The 14,200-nt window shown below is 29.9% G+C and overlaps 4 protein-coding genes across 9 annotated transcripts; 2 read left to right on the top strand and 2 right to left on the bottom strand.

Annotated features, from left to right (window-relative positions):
* Nucleotides 1-13: 13 nt before the first annotated feature.
* Nucleotides 14-2,295, bottom strand: LOC114877358 (isovaleryl-CoA dehydrogenase, mitochondrial). The gene is made up of 8 exons (XM_029189844.2): nucleotides 1,931-2,295; nucleotides 1,638-1,727; nucleotides 1,340-1,561; nucleotides 944-1,271; nucleotides 773-866; nucleotides 604-694; nucleotides 360-528; nucleotides 14-292 (listed from the first exon to the last, which is right to left on the bottom strand). The coding sequence occupies exons 1-8, from the start codon at nucleotides 2,069-2,071 to the stop codon at nucleotides 159-161; spliced, it is 1,269 nt and encodes a 422-aa protein (XP_029045677.2). The 5' UTR covers nucleotides 2,072-2,295; the 3' UTR covers nucleotides 14-158.
* A 43-nt stretch (nucleotides 2,296-2,338) lies between these two features.
* Nucleotides 2,339-7,156, top strand: LOC114877356 (DNA-directed RNA polymerase III subunit RPC2). Its single transcript, XM_029189838.2, has 15 exons — nucleotides 2,339-2,722; nucleotides 2,803-2,957; nucleotides 3,027-3,203; nucleotides 3,276-3,567; nucleotides 3,638-3,795; nucleotides 3,860-3,965; nucleotides 4,040-4,225; nucleotides 4,297-4,410; nucleotides 4,482-4,682; nucleotides 4,765-5,042; nucleotides 5,115-5,254; nucleotides 5,329-6,168; nucleotides 6,237-6,401; nucleotides 6,477-6,607; nucleotides 6,688-7,156. Exons 1-15 carry the CDS (start codon nucleotides 2,645-2,647, stop codon nucleotides 7,069-7,071), a joined length of 3,405 nt encoding a protein of 1,134 aa, XP_029045671.2. The 5' UTR covers nucleotides 2,339-2,644; the 3' UTR covers nucleotides 7,072-7,156.
* LOC114877360 (pyridoxal kinase) lies at nucleotides 7,148-8,910 on the bottom strand. The gene is made up of 7 exons (XM_029189852.2): nucleotides 8,710-8,910; nucleotides 8,442-8,541; nucleotides 8,208-8,351; nucleotides 8,009-8,129; nucleotides 7,792-7,934; nucleotides 7,547-7,726; nucleotides 7,148-7,472 (listed from the first exon to the last, which is right to left on the bottom strand). Exons 1-7 carry the CDS (start codon nucleotides 8,806-8,808, stop codon nucleotides 7,360-7,362), a joined length of 900 nt encoding a protein of 299 aa, XP_029045685.1. The 5' UTR covers nucleotides 8,809-8,910; the 3' UTR covers nucleotides 7,148-7,359.
* LOC114877357 (zinc finger protein 148-like) lies at nucleotides 8,550-14,154 on the top strand. Of its 6 annotated transcripts, none has more exons than XM_029189839.2 (6): nucleotides 8,550-8,590; nucleotides 9,309-9,551; nucleotides 10,025-10,248; nucleotides 10,720-11,002; nucleotides 11,336-11,522; nucleotides 11,585-14,154. In XM_029189839.2, exons 1-6 carry the CDS (start codon nucleotides 8,565-8,567, stop codon nucleotides 13,148-13,150), a joined length of 2,529 nt encoding a protein of 842 aa, XP_029045672.2. In that variant the 5' UTR covers nucleotides 8,550-8,564; the 3' UTR covers nucleotides 13,151-14,154. The 6 variants fall into 6 exon arrangements, with proteins under 6 accessions (XP_029045672.2, XP_029045673.2, XP_029045676.2 ...); XM_029189840.2 differs by lacking the exon at nucleotides 8,550-8,590 and adding an exon at nucleotides 9,106-9,195; XM_029189842.2 differs by lacking the exons at nucleotides 8,550-8,590; nucleotides 9,309-9,551 and adding an exon at nucleotides 10,505-10,512 and having other exon boundaries at nucleotides 10,165-10,248; nucleotides 10,657-11,002.
* The last annotated feature ends 46 nt before the right edge of the window (nucleotides 14,155-14,200 follow it).

Here is a 14,200-nt window from a genome sequence, read left to right as displayed (position 1 = left end):
TCCTTCGACTATACAATGTGAAAAGTTTTTTTATTTATGCTCAGTTTTAAAAAATAGTTATAAAAATTGATATCATAACAACTTGATGTATGTACGTCACTTTTAACAAGTTAACAAATCGATTCATGAAGATCCTTGGAATGTGGAAAGATTTTTCTTCATGAATACTCCTCGGTAATCACTCTACTGATTACCATTCGACGAATCTCACTAGTGCCAGCACCAATTTCGTACAATTTAGCATCTCTTAAAAGTCTTCCGGTAGGATAATCATTTATAAAGCCATTTCCACCTGGAAAAATTGTATAAATTCGGACAAGTATTTACAACTGATAATCTTAAATTAAAAAATAATTTACCTAGTATTTGAATTGCATCTAATGCAGCTTTTGTAGCACATTCAGCAATGTAGAGTATTACAGCGGCACAGTCCTTTCGATTGATATGACCAGCGTCGCAGGATCTTGCTACGGAGTATAAGTAACTCCTGCAAGCATTTAGATGCGTATACATATTTGCCATTTTTGCCTGAAACATTAATAGTATCTTGAATATCTCGACTGTTTAAGCATCAAATAATAAGAAAATATTCGAAGCTTATACTTGTATCAATTGAAATTCTGCTATACGTTTCCCGAATTGCTTCCTGGTATGCGCGTAATCGAATGCCACGTCGCAACAAGCCTGAAGAATTCTAACATACAATACATTGAAAACTTCTATAATTAAAAATGACAAAGTATGTTACCAAACCTAATGTAAAGGATCTTACCCCAAAGGACCTGCCGATAATATCAATCGTTCCAAATCTAAACCACTAAATAGCACATATATACCTTTGTTCACTTCTCCGAGAATATTTGTAACTGCAATTAATAATAATCTTTGTACAATATAGTTTGGTAATAAAAACTAGAGTTAAATGGAACAGAAGATAAATTACCAGGAACTTTGCAGTCCTCAAATACAAGTTCAGCAGTATTGGAACCTCGCATACCAAGTTTATCTAATTTTTGAGCTGTACTAAAACCGTCGAAACCACGTTCAACAATGAATGCGGTAACACCATGTTGTAATTTGCTCGCATGCGGATCCGTTCTCGCATAAACGACAAGAACATCTGCATCAGGACCGTTCGTGATCCAAAATTTGTGACCATTTAGAATATAATAATCTCCCCTTTTCTCAGCTCTTAATTTCATAGAAACTACATCAGATCCGGATGTCGATTCCGACATAGCAAGCGCTCCAATATGATCTCCGCTGCATAGCTATGCGAAAATTAAATATACGTATTATACATGTTATCACATATATGTATTATATAATTCATATATACCTTAGGTAAATACTTCTGCTTTTGTTCTTCTGTCCCATTTCTGTGAATTTGATTAACGCATAAATTCGAATGCGCGCCATAACTAAGCGCTATAGCCCCTGATGCTCTGCTTAATTCTTCCATTATAATAGCGTGATCTAAATACGTACCACCTGTACCACCATATTCTGGTTTCACTGTTATTCCTAAGAAACCCAATTCTCCAAGTTTTTTCCAAAATGCCTAAAAATATACTCTTAAATATTTATACATAATTGAAGAAATATCTTATGCTTTTTTTGAATTTTTCGTTACTTACCCGAAGTTCGTCAAAATTGTTCTTTCTATCAATCTCGGCGGCATTTGGAGCAAGTTCTTTTTGTGAAAAGTTAAAAACCAATTGCCGAAGCTAGTATAAAAAAAATAATATATTTTCATTATTATTATTATTTGTAATTAATTCGTGTAAAACCGCATTTAAACAGAAAAGATACGACTGTAAAAAGAAACATAATTCATTCTTTATCATTCGATAATCTATTTTTAAAAATTAATATGTATCGATTATTGAATAATGTTCGTTTGATGATCCAGATGTTTAAATTTACTAACCTGTTTTTGTTCATCGTTTAATCCGGAAATATTATCATCTATCTTGTAATATTGAGAAGCGTATCTTACATTCAGTTTGTAGCTTGATCTCAAGTAATTACAAAAAATTGCTGATGCACAATTACGAATGAAAAGTTTCATAGTTTCAAATTGTATTATTTCAGAATTGTACTCACGTATATACAATATTCAGATTCCATGTACAGTGAACTTTTGTGCACTTTATTGTAAACATGACAATTATCTTTTCTTCAATCAGCGCTATCATACTACCAAACTATTTTCGTGTAGTACATATATATTTACATATATGTATAAGATAATATTCAATTATTTATAAGTAGGTCTAAAATATGTATGCGAAATATATAAATATATAATACGTAATATCTATAAAATACTTGTAACGTTTTATATATAAATATAATTCATTATCAAAATATATATCATCTATTCCGTAGCGTATAAAATATATATAAACGTTGCCGCATCCAAAACAAAGTTGCATATTGTAATCGGTTTTATATTAATGTTTTAAGTATATGTAAAGTAATTTTGTACTTGTATAGTTTAAATATTATGTTATTCGTTTCAATTTCATCATATTTATAAAATTAACATAAAGGTATTGTGTTAATACGAATTTAGGGTTAAGAAAATGTAAATAGTGAACTTTTGATCGGTTCTCATTTTTTGTATTATAATCTGACCAAAATGGGTGAAATGAAAATTAATATCCACGATGGTATTAAATCAGAACAAAAATATAATAAAGTAATAAAACATATAAAGGTATGAAAAAGTTAAAATTGATATGTGCCTAATAAATTTGTAATCAGATCACAATATTAATCATAATATTGTTATTACAGGATAAATGGAAACTTGTACCTGCTTTCCTTAAAGGAAAAGGTCTAGTAAAGCAACATATTGATTCCTTTAATTATTTTATAAATATAGAAATAAAGAAAATTGTAAAAGCAAATGAGAAGGTACTTAGCGATGCTGATCCTTTATTTTATGTAAAGTAAGTATTCTTATTTTAAATGTTAGGATACTTTATCACTTTATTTTTAATATATATCATGTATTGTAGATACTTAAATGTTCATGTGGGTTCACCTGATGTTGAAGAAGGCTTTAATGTAACACGTCCAACTACTCCACACGAATGTCGTTTAAGAGATTTAAATTATTCTGCTCCAATTACAGTTGACATTGAATATATAAGAGGTCATCAGCCAATAATTAGAAATAATTTATTAATTGGAAGGTATAAGCCTTAAAAGATATATTTAAGTATCAAGTATTAAGAAATAGAAATTAATTTAATTTTGTTTTGCAGAATGCCCATTATGTTGAGAAGTTCAAATTGTGTACTGACAGGTAAATCACATTTTGAATTAGCAAAAATGAATGAATGTCCACACGATCCTGGTGGTTATTTTGTAATAAATGGGCAGGAAAAAGTAATTCTAATACAGGAACAAATGCTTAGAAACAGAATCATTTTAGAAGAAGATAATAAAGGATGTATTGTTGCTTCTTGTAACAGTTCCACTCATGAAAGAAAAACAAAAACTAATATTATCGGCAAAGGTGGACGATATTATATGAGACATAATATTTTTCAAGATGTAAGTGATTTTTATATATAAATAATTTTATGAAATTTTTTTAAGTATATTTTTTTACTTATGTTGTAAGGATATACCTGTAACAATAATATTTAAAGCAATGGGAATTGTAAGTGATCAGGAAATTATGCAACTTATTGGTACAGAAGAAGAATTTATGAAAAAATTCGCACCTAGTTTAGAGGAATGTCATGTATTAAATGTGTTTGCTCAAAATCAAGCATTAAGGTAATAATATATTAATTAACAATTGGCTAATATGAATTGGTATTAATTAAATATGCTGTTTCAGATTTCTGAGTAATAAAAGGAAACAGAAAAGGTTCTCAGTTATAAAATCTAGTGTTACAGATGAAATGAAAGATGTATTAGCAACCAACATTTTGTCACACGTTCCTGTTAGTAGCTTAAAAATATTTGCTACTATAGCATAATGTTAAACTAGATATTAATATATAATTATATGTTACAGGTTGTAGATTTTAATTTTAAAATGAAAGCAACTTACATTGCTTTAATGATTCGTAAAGTCATGAAAGCACAGTGTGATGGGAAACTGGTAGATGATAGAGATTATTATGGTAATAAACGTTTAGAACTGGCTGGTTCATTATTGTCTTTGATGTTTGAAGATTTATTTAAAAGATTTAACTGGGAGGTAAAGTAATACATAATAGTAACAGATAATTTCTATTAATAGGGTGATAATTTTAAATATTGTATTTGCAGTTAAAGCAAATTGCAGACAAAAATATACCAAAAATTAAAGCTGCACAGTTTGATATTGTAAAACACATGAGACAGGATCAAATTACCAATGGATTGGCTTTTGCTATATCATCTGTTAGTAATGAATACAATTAATTATTTAAAATAAAATAAAAGTTTACGTAAACATTGTCCTATATCTATAGGGTAATTGGACCATTAAACGATTTAAAATGGAACGTCATGGAGTCACTCAAGTATTATCTAGACTTTCTTATATTTCGGCACTTGGCATGATGACGCGAGTTAATTCCCAATTTGAGAAAACAAGAAAAGTATCTGGTCCTCGATCGTTACAGCCATCTCAATGGGGAATGTTATGCCCTAGTGATACTCCTGAAGGAGAAGTTAGTACTATTACAACTAAGTTATCTATACAGATTACCTCGTTATTTAAAGTAATTAACATTTCTATAAACATTTTGATAGGGTTGTGGTTTAGTAAAAAATTTGGCTCTTATGACACATATTACTACAGAAATTGATGAAGAGCCAATTATAAGATTAGCATTTAATTTGGGAGTAGAAAATGTTAATATCCTCGGTGGAGAAGAAATTAATAATAAAGACGTTTACATGGTTTTCTTAAATGGTAATATTTTGGGTATTGTAAAAAACTACCAGAGGTTGGTTAATGTGTTTAGACTACTGCGCAGAAAAGGTCTCATAAATGGCTTTGTTTCTATATACATACAACATCAACATAGGTAATATTTGCATAAAAGTACGTACAATATTATATTTCTGTATAATTTTTTTACCGTTTAATTTGTTTTTAGATGTATTCAGATTAGTTCTGATGGAGGACGATTGTGCAGACCATATATTATTGTACAACATGGCGAACCTCTTATACAAGAGGAACATATAAAATTACTTGAACAAGGAGTAAGATGTTTCGAAGATTTTCTGCACGATGGTTAGTACATTTGAAAATACGTTTAATTGAATTTTGTTCACGTGTATCTACCACTAGCATTGTACCATTAACAGGTTTAATTGAGTACTTGGATGTAAATGAAGAAAACGATAGCTCCATCGCATTTAATGAATCACATATCAATGAAAAGACAACTCATTTAGAAATCGAACCATTTACGTTACTTGGAGTTTGTGCGGGATTAGTACCCTACCCACATCACAATCAAAGTCCAAGGAATACTTATCAATGCGCTATGGGGAAACAAGCAATGGGAACTATCGGTTACAATCAACGCAATCGTATTGATACATTAATGTATAATCTTGTATATCCTCAAGCACCCATGGTGAAATCCAGAACAATAGAGCTAACCAATTTCGATAAATTACCTGCCGGTCAAAATGCAATAGTAGCTGTTATGTCTTATAGCGGCTACGATATTGAAGATGCTCTCATTTTAAATAAAGCCTCGATTGATAGAGGATACGGACGATGTTTAATTTATCGAAATGCAAAATGTACATTAAAAAGATATGCTAATCAAACGTATGATCGAATAATGGGTCCGTTGATTGATTCAAATACGAAAAAATCTGTTTGGAAACACGATGTTATCGATAGCGATGGAATTGCTGCACCTGGAGAAATGGTGGAAAACCGAAAGGTGATGGTAAATAAATCATCACCTTCTGCAAATATTGGACCAGTGAATTCTGGCAATGTTCAGACACAAACAGAATACAAAGATGTGCCAGTTGTTTTTAAAGGTCCTGTTCCTGCATACGTTGAAAAAGTTATGATTTCTAGTAACGCGGAAGATGCATTTTTAATTAAATTATTATTAAGACAAACTCGAAGGCCTGAGATAGGCGACAAATTTAGCAGTCGGCACGGACAAAAGGGTGTAACCGGTATGTATTTTAATTTTTCGTTACTTAATCTCATAAACATGTTTCATCATTTCTCTATCTATGTATAGGATTAATCGTGGAACAAGAAGATATGCCATTTAACGATTATGGGATCTGTCCTGACATGATCATGAATCCGCACGGCTTTCCTTCGCGTATGACAGTTGGAAAACTGATAGAATTACTTGCAGGAAAAGCTGGCGTTATAAAAGGAGAATTTCACTATGGCACAGGTATATTTATACATACATTTTTTTTCTTCTTAATATTTGGCATAACAACACTTCATAAAAATGACTTTTATTTAGCATTTGGAGGTTCGAAAGTGGAAGATGTTTGCGAAGAATTGATAAAGCATGGTTATAATTATTTAGGCAAAGATTTATTTTATTCCGGTATTACTGGAGAACCATTACAAGCATATATTTACTCTGGTCCGGTAAGTCAGAGTATTTTTATATTCGTATATCATTATCATTTTACGTTATTCTACTGATATATTTAATTATATAACCATAGGTATATTATCAAAAATTAAAACACATGGTGCAAGATAAAATGCATGCCCGTTCTCGAGGGCCAAGAGCTGTATTAACACGTCAACCAACGGAAGGTCGTGCCAAAGAAGGAGGTTTACGATTAGGTGAAATGGAACGAGATTGTTTAATCGGATACGGTGCTAGTATGATGTTGATAGAAAGACTTATGATATCCAGTGATGCATTTGATATTGATATATGCAACAAATGTGGTTTGATGGCATATAGCGGTTGGTGTCACAGTTGTCGTTCTAGTTCATGTGTTTCTACGATTTCTATGCCTTATGCTTGCAAATTACTTTTTCAAGAACTCCAATCTATGAATATCGTACCTCGTCTAACTTTGAAAAATTATTGTGAGTAATTTTATACAATGTGATAATTTTCTTTTAACGCTTTTCTAACATAAAGGAAAGGAAACGTCAAAAGTATTCCACATATATCTTTGATATGTCCCATTATTTATTAAAACATAGTAACTTTTTGTATTGGAAGACATGAAAATAGTGGTCCTTAAAATCAATTAATTATCAACTATACGTACATACATATATACACATATATGAATTGGAATATCAGTTAAACAAGTTATTTTATATTTTAATCTACAACAATCATTTATAGTTATCATTCTGTTGTCAGTTTCACTTATTTATGAAAGAGGTTCGGCAAGTAATTTAATTTTTGGATTTTCAATGAAATGTTTGCTTTGTATTAAACGCAATTCGATCCTTCTTGCAGGCTGTGACTCCTTGTCTTGACATGCTAATAAATGTTAATAAGTGTTATTTTTTTAAATATTTTTTTTTATAAAATATTAAAATACCAAAAACTAGTACCTTGAGAATAGTTATAAGTTTCAAGCAGAACATTATATAGAGAATTTACAGTCTTTTCAATGGCAGTTTTCATGTCATCCTGCAAATATGTGTGAGCTAAAAATAAGGCAGCAAAGAGATCTCCAGAACCAGTGAAACTAATTGGTATTTTCGGAATGTCAATTTTTATTAACTTCTTATCTGAAATGATAATGAATTTTGATATACTGTGTTTATTTTGAGAAGCAGTATTATTTTTTTATTACCTTTAATTGTACTAAATATTGCTGTCAATTTATCACCAAGTTCTGTTGATGAAACAGCTACTGTTTTAGGACCAATTTCATGTAATTTTTTTACAGCATTTTGTAAGTCAGACATTGTATTAATCTTTGTGTTACTTAAAAGTCTAAAAGAATTAGTTTTCCAAACATTAGACATAAGTCAAGCATATTTGTGCCTAAAATAAGAGTACTAACTTACTCTAATTCAAATTGATTTGGAATTACAATATCTGCCAATGGTACTATCTCTTCTATATAAATTTTCTTTAGTGCTTCAGGAACATACATTTTCCCATTATCTCCCATAACAGGATCGCATACTTGCATTTAAAAATCGATGTTTAATATTAAATTATTTTGTCTAATTAATATATTTCGAATTTAATATATTTATTTACCATATATAAGTTCAGGATTTTTTCGCTTTAATGTATGGACAACTTCTGCTACTTTTTTCAAAAATGAAGCAGAACCAACATATCCTGTGAGTAAATAAGTATAATTATCTAAGTTATTTTGTACTAATCCATCTATTACATCCTCTGAAACATAATCACAGGTATTAAATAAGTTTATAATTAACTTCCATGAAAAAAAATTTGTTATATGTTTTTAAAAACATCTCATCTTACCTAAATCTTTATCATTTAATACTTGACCTTTAAAAACCTTATATCCAGTATGATTGGATAGTTGAACAGAATTAATTGCATCTACCTCAAAGCCAAGTAACTAAAAAAAAATGATGTTCTTTTATGTACTGTAATACTTGTGACTTGAGGTAATTATAAAATACAATAGTGACTAGTAAAGATAAGAAAGTTTAATCAGTGATACCGTAGGCAGAATACCATTATGCATAAAGAATAATTCATTTCATATTATTAACATGTTATATACCTGTAAAGGAAATGTTGCACTTTTATTACCAACGTAACCAGACACTACATGACTTTGTAACGAAAGAATTCGTGGTGTCCTTTTGGAGTACATATTCATTAACTAATGCGTACACACGCACACATGCAAAATACACGATTTATAGAATACTATACACAACTATACGGTGCACCCCCTTCAAGCACTCTTATATACTACTTTGTACAGGTTACATCAAAAGCAAACGTTGTTTTCTATTATCTCTCTCATCAACAAAAGCGGTATCATAGAATTTCGTTAGTAATGAATTTTTTATCTAGACTGTCAAGTGATAAGAAATCTTTTTTATAGATATCTAATTTTTGTTTGAAGAAAATGTCAACTCATGTACTTTTATTCATAGAAATATATCAAGTTAATTAATGAGATTGTTAATTACAATACAAGTGCAGCACATATGAATATTAGGGTTTGATAAATATTTGAAAAGCAAGTTTTCGCCAGTAGGTAATGCGATTGATGATAAGAAGAGATAATATACCGATCGAGTACTTCAAAAAAGAACGATGATCTATCCGATGGTGCATCTTCGTTCGTATTATCTCGTGATTTGTTTGTAGAGCCAGAAAAAGTATGGCGACGTGGGAAGGTGAAAAATTTCAAGACATCGAAAATGCCGACGATATTGAGGGAAATTTTGATAACATTCTTGTGACACATGATCTCCAGGATTGCCTGGATGATAGCTTAGACTTAACAAATTTTGGGAAGGTTTACGAACCAAGTATTGTGTTTGACTATGAAAAGTATTCAGATGACGATACTCCTATCAACGAAAGACTATCTAATAACAACACCACGGAGTAAGATCATTTAAATCTTCCACCTTTTTCCTTTATCACAACAAGAATACTTTTTATAATGAATTATTTTTTTAAATTACCAAACGAAGAAATAAAAATTGCGTATAACCTATTCGTTTATGGATTGAGTAGTATTTTGTATCCTACCCTTATAAGGATATAACGCATTTTGAAATTAGACCCTTAATACCAGGTGTTATGTTATATATCAGATTACTGAATAAATATTAGGGAATTCATTGTTTTGTAAATGGTTTTTTAGTTGTTTCTTAATTGTGCAATATTTCTCTGCTATACATACATGTGATTATATTCTTCTTGAATGTTTAGTGAAAATATATTATTACAGTTTTGAAAAATACTTTTATAGCTTATACTTGGTATATGATATTTTGATTTAATAGTTATTCATTAAACAAATAAGTTATATATATGTAAAAACTCAATTATAATTAATATATTTGTTATTATAGATCAGTACATCGTACAATTAGCCCTCATGAAATTTATACACACATTCATTCTGATCAAGATGATGTATTACAAATTGAATCTTCGCATAAAGCTATTAAAATTGAAAACACAGTTCTAGATACAAATCAAAAGCATATTGGTCGTTATACTTGTGAATATGAAGGCTGCAATAGAACATACAGTACAGTTGGAAATTTACGTACTCATATGAAAACTCACAAAGGTAAAATTTTTATGTATTATATTATATTTTTAATATGTTACTAATATTTAAAATCCTCTATACATAACAATATACATTAAAAGTTTTATTTTGTATTTTTTAATGAAGCATAATATTACCTTGTTTAATAGTTATTGTTCTGTTTGGGTAATACAATTGCAATACTATGAGCTTTGCATGTCATGCTTACATAAATCAATGTAACACATTTTACTAATTGATATGTGTATATTTTTTCTGCTTGCTAAATTTGAAGGAAACAAGGTAAGCATATAAAATATTTCATGTTTTTAATAAGTAAAAACGTATAGAACCTGCTCATGCTTTACAAACTTTTATGTACACACATTATTCATTATATCATCACTGCTGGTATAAAGGGTACGCTTTGACCTGCATGGCTTTCAGATACTGCGAGCAATAGGTAGCCCAGCAAACTTTTTATGTGGAGGGAATTCTCAAAACTTTCAGGCGAGTATCGATTTAAATGTGCAGAACCAAGTTGTGGCAAGGCCTTCCTCACGTCGTACAGCCTAAAGATTCATATTAGGGTACACACAAAAGTAAAACCGTTTGAATGCAATCACAAAGGTTGTCAAAAAGCATTCAATACCCTTTACAGACTGAGAGCTCACCAAAGACTTCATAGTGGCAACACATTTAATTGCGAAGAGACTGGATGCGTTAAATTCTTCACTACTCTAAGTGATCTCAAGAAACATATACGTACTCATACTCAAGAAAGACCTTACAAGTATGTTTTTTGGTATTTTTAATTACTAATTCTCGTACCTGGTTTTAAAATTTAATTTTGCTTTGGTTTTGCATTCTTTTTTTCCTATTATTAAAATTTTAGTCACAATACATATTTAAAGAGGATTAAAGATACCAATAAATATTAAGTACGTGCATAAAGATAAGTGAGTAGACACTACAAACATTAATGTTTTAAATCTAGTTGAATTAGAAAATTCTTTAATTCTCATGTGTCTATTGAAATAAATTATATAAAGTATAATATGTACAATAAGTTGTATAGAACTGTATCATTTTTCTACATATATAAAATTAGATATTTCCTTTTTAGATGTAGAGAAAAAGGATGCGGTAAAGCTTTTACAGCGTCACATCATTTAAAAACACATAAAAGAACGCATACAGGAGAACGACCTTATGTTTGTACTTTTGAAAACTGCAAACGGTCTTTCACTACTCCTCATAGTTTAAAAAGTCACTTGAAAACTCATAAGAGAGCAACTAATAATGATGAAACGGTATGTAAAAATGTTTGTATAATTTTTAGACGTTTCTATTATGTTACATTATTTTATTACAGAAACATGAAGGCAACTATGATGAAAGCGGAAACCAAAGAAACAGCGATATATTAAAGTCAAAAATCGATGTTGATGAAATAACTTCTAGAAATGCAAATGTGCCATCTTATGCTATTATACCATTATCTTCTAGTAGTATACAAAATAAAGAAAGCATAACTTATTTACCCACCAAAAATGCAAATAATCAGTTGACGTCTACAAGTGATGTGATAAATATTTTACATCAGAATACATCAAACAAAGAGCTTGATTACAACATCATTAATAAAAATAGAGAAAATTCTAATAAGTCTACAAAAGTCGCTCTTATTGCGTCAGAAAATATTATTTTAGATAATTTTACTGAGAATACGATTGATAATTTTAATAACAATGAAAATTATGATAAATTTAAAATATTCGACGAAGTTAATGATTCAGATTTGCAGCAGAACCAAAATCAAGAATACACTTCGAATTGTTCAACAAAAAGTCAAGATAATAAACTAAACAATGTAATAAAATCGAACTCGATAAGTTTGGAACAAAAAATTATACAAGATGGCTTACAAAACGCAATTGCTCATATTTCAGAAGGAACAGATTTTACAAGCGATGTACAGCAGTACAGAAATCGTTCGATTACTACTCAGAAAGCGTATAATACTAATGGAGTAAATCTAAACTCGGCTGTGGAAAGCAGTAACGCGACTTCGTTTAATGCCAATTCTATTACTAGTCATATATCGGATATAATTAGTTCCTCTAGCGAGACTCAACTTTTCAATAGTGAGATAGAAAATTTACCATTTATCAGTAATACATTACGAACCGGGTCTCTTAATGAAGTTGAGCATTCATTGAATTCAAATGTTGCAACAACACAATCAGAAGCTATTGAATTAGCTATAGCATCCGAGGAGGAAATACCATCTCCTTGGGTAAACGTTATGGCATTGGCAACTCCATCTTCTTTAAGGAGACAGTCCTGGTCAGAATTGAATGCTTTTCCAACAGCGGTTCATTCGTTAGTCGATTTAGTTGAACCAGAACCTTATCCTTTGCAAATAGAAAATCAGTTGCAGTCGTTGCAACAATTAGATAACGTTAATCTAGTAGATGTTGAAAACATTACTGCGCGTACTGAAGTGACACATTGCCAGGAGGGTGTTGGTGATAAACAAAAAGAAGATAGTACAAAGCAGAAAAAATGTAGAAATGTTTTACAAAAGATTACTGCTGACGCAGACATATGCAAATGTGACGATTGTAAATGCAATGATTTGCAAAACTGCCAAAATTGCTCAAATAATACAACTACAGATGTTGATACAAGGAACGTGTCATTAAAAATGGTAGATGATTTTGTAAATTGTTTACCAGGGGAATGCTTTTGTGACAGTCAGTTGTGGCAAGAGCCCGATGGTTGTGGATCTTGCTGTGTTGTTATTTGTTTGAAAACGTTACAACGATTGCAAAGAATGTTTACCCGTAATTGTTGCAAAAGTACTAACGACACATCGTGTTGCAAAGAGAAATTATTACCTTCACTAATGAAATGCCAGTTAACGAAAAACCAATGAAACTGATTTTTTATTGTGTGTCTAGTCATATTGAGGAAAGCATATTTTTGCACAATCGTCTATTAAGAATTTGTTATTTATCGTGCCGCGTAGATTAACTTGCTTAACTTTAAATGCGATTTTTCATATAAAATTAATTTAAAAATAACATTACCTTAGATAGGTGAAAAGTATGAAGCAATGTGTACATAGCTGTACTATATTTCAAGACTTGATTATACAAAGGCAATATGTTACGATGTATTTTAATGTGTGCCAATGTATTTGTAGTTTTTTTTTTTACTTAAAAACTTTTAAATACACAACATTGTTATCGCATAGTTTGTAGAAAAAAGAGGATATATTGTTTTCACATATCAAAGAATAGTAAGGCATCTTTGTAAGAAAAAATATTTATGATATATCAATATTCAAAGTATCAGACCTCCGTATCGGAAAGTCGACCTTAAGAATCAAAATATATTTTATAGAAGTTATTTTACATTTGATACCTATATGTTAAATTGTTGAGTATATCTTTTAATGTACAAATATTATATGTATCTTTTTATTTACACATAACGATGGTTATAAGAGTATTTGAAATCATGAAGTTTTATATGTCAATGATGTTTACCGATGTTATGTTAAATTTATACAAACAACCACCGATTATGTGTGTATAATGTATTAAGTATATTAGTAATGAAAAATGAATATTTATTGTTTAGTAGTTGTTTTCGAATATATAACATTTAGAAAGGAAATGCAACATGCTAAATAAGAACGTATCTTAAATTACAATGTTGTATTATACATATTCGGACATTTGAATTGTTTAAAAAATTGAGACGAGGCAGTGAAATGATACAATAGTTTTACATTTTTACTATCAAAGTTGTGGCTGTTATAAGTACTTGTTAAAAAGCAATACAATCAATGTACCTAAATAGATTTTAGATAAAAGAACTTGTGTTAAAACTAAGTAAAATTTGACTAACATAATAAATTATTGCGTAATGTTATATACTTTTGTTATTTATCTGCTATAAATAATCTACACATATAGAT

Source organism: Osmia bicornis, chromosome 6, assembly GCF_907164935.1.
Source record: "Osmia bicornis bicornis chromosome 6, iOsmBic2.1, whole genome shotgun sequence".
Lineage (NCBI taxonomy): Eukaryota > Metazoa > Arthropoda > Insecta > Hymenoptera > Megachilidae > Osmia > Osmia bicornis.
The sequence above is the reverse complement of the archived record's forward strand: the minus strand, read 5'-3'. Positions and strand labels throughout refer to the sequence as shown.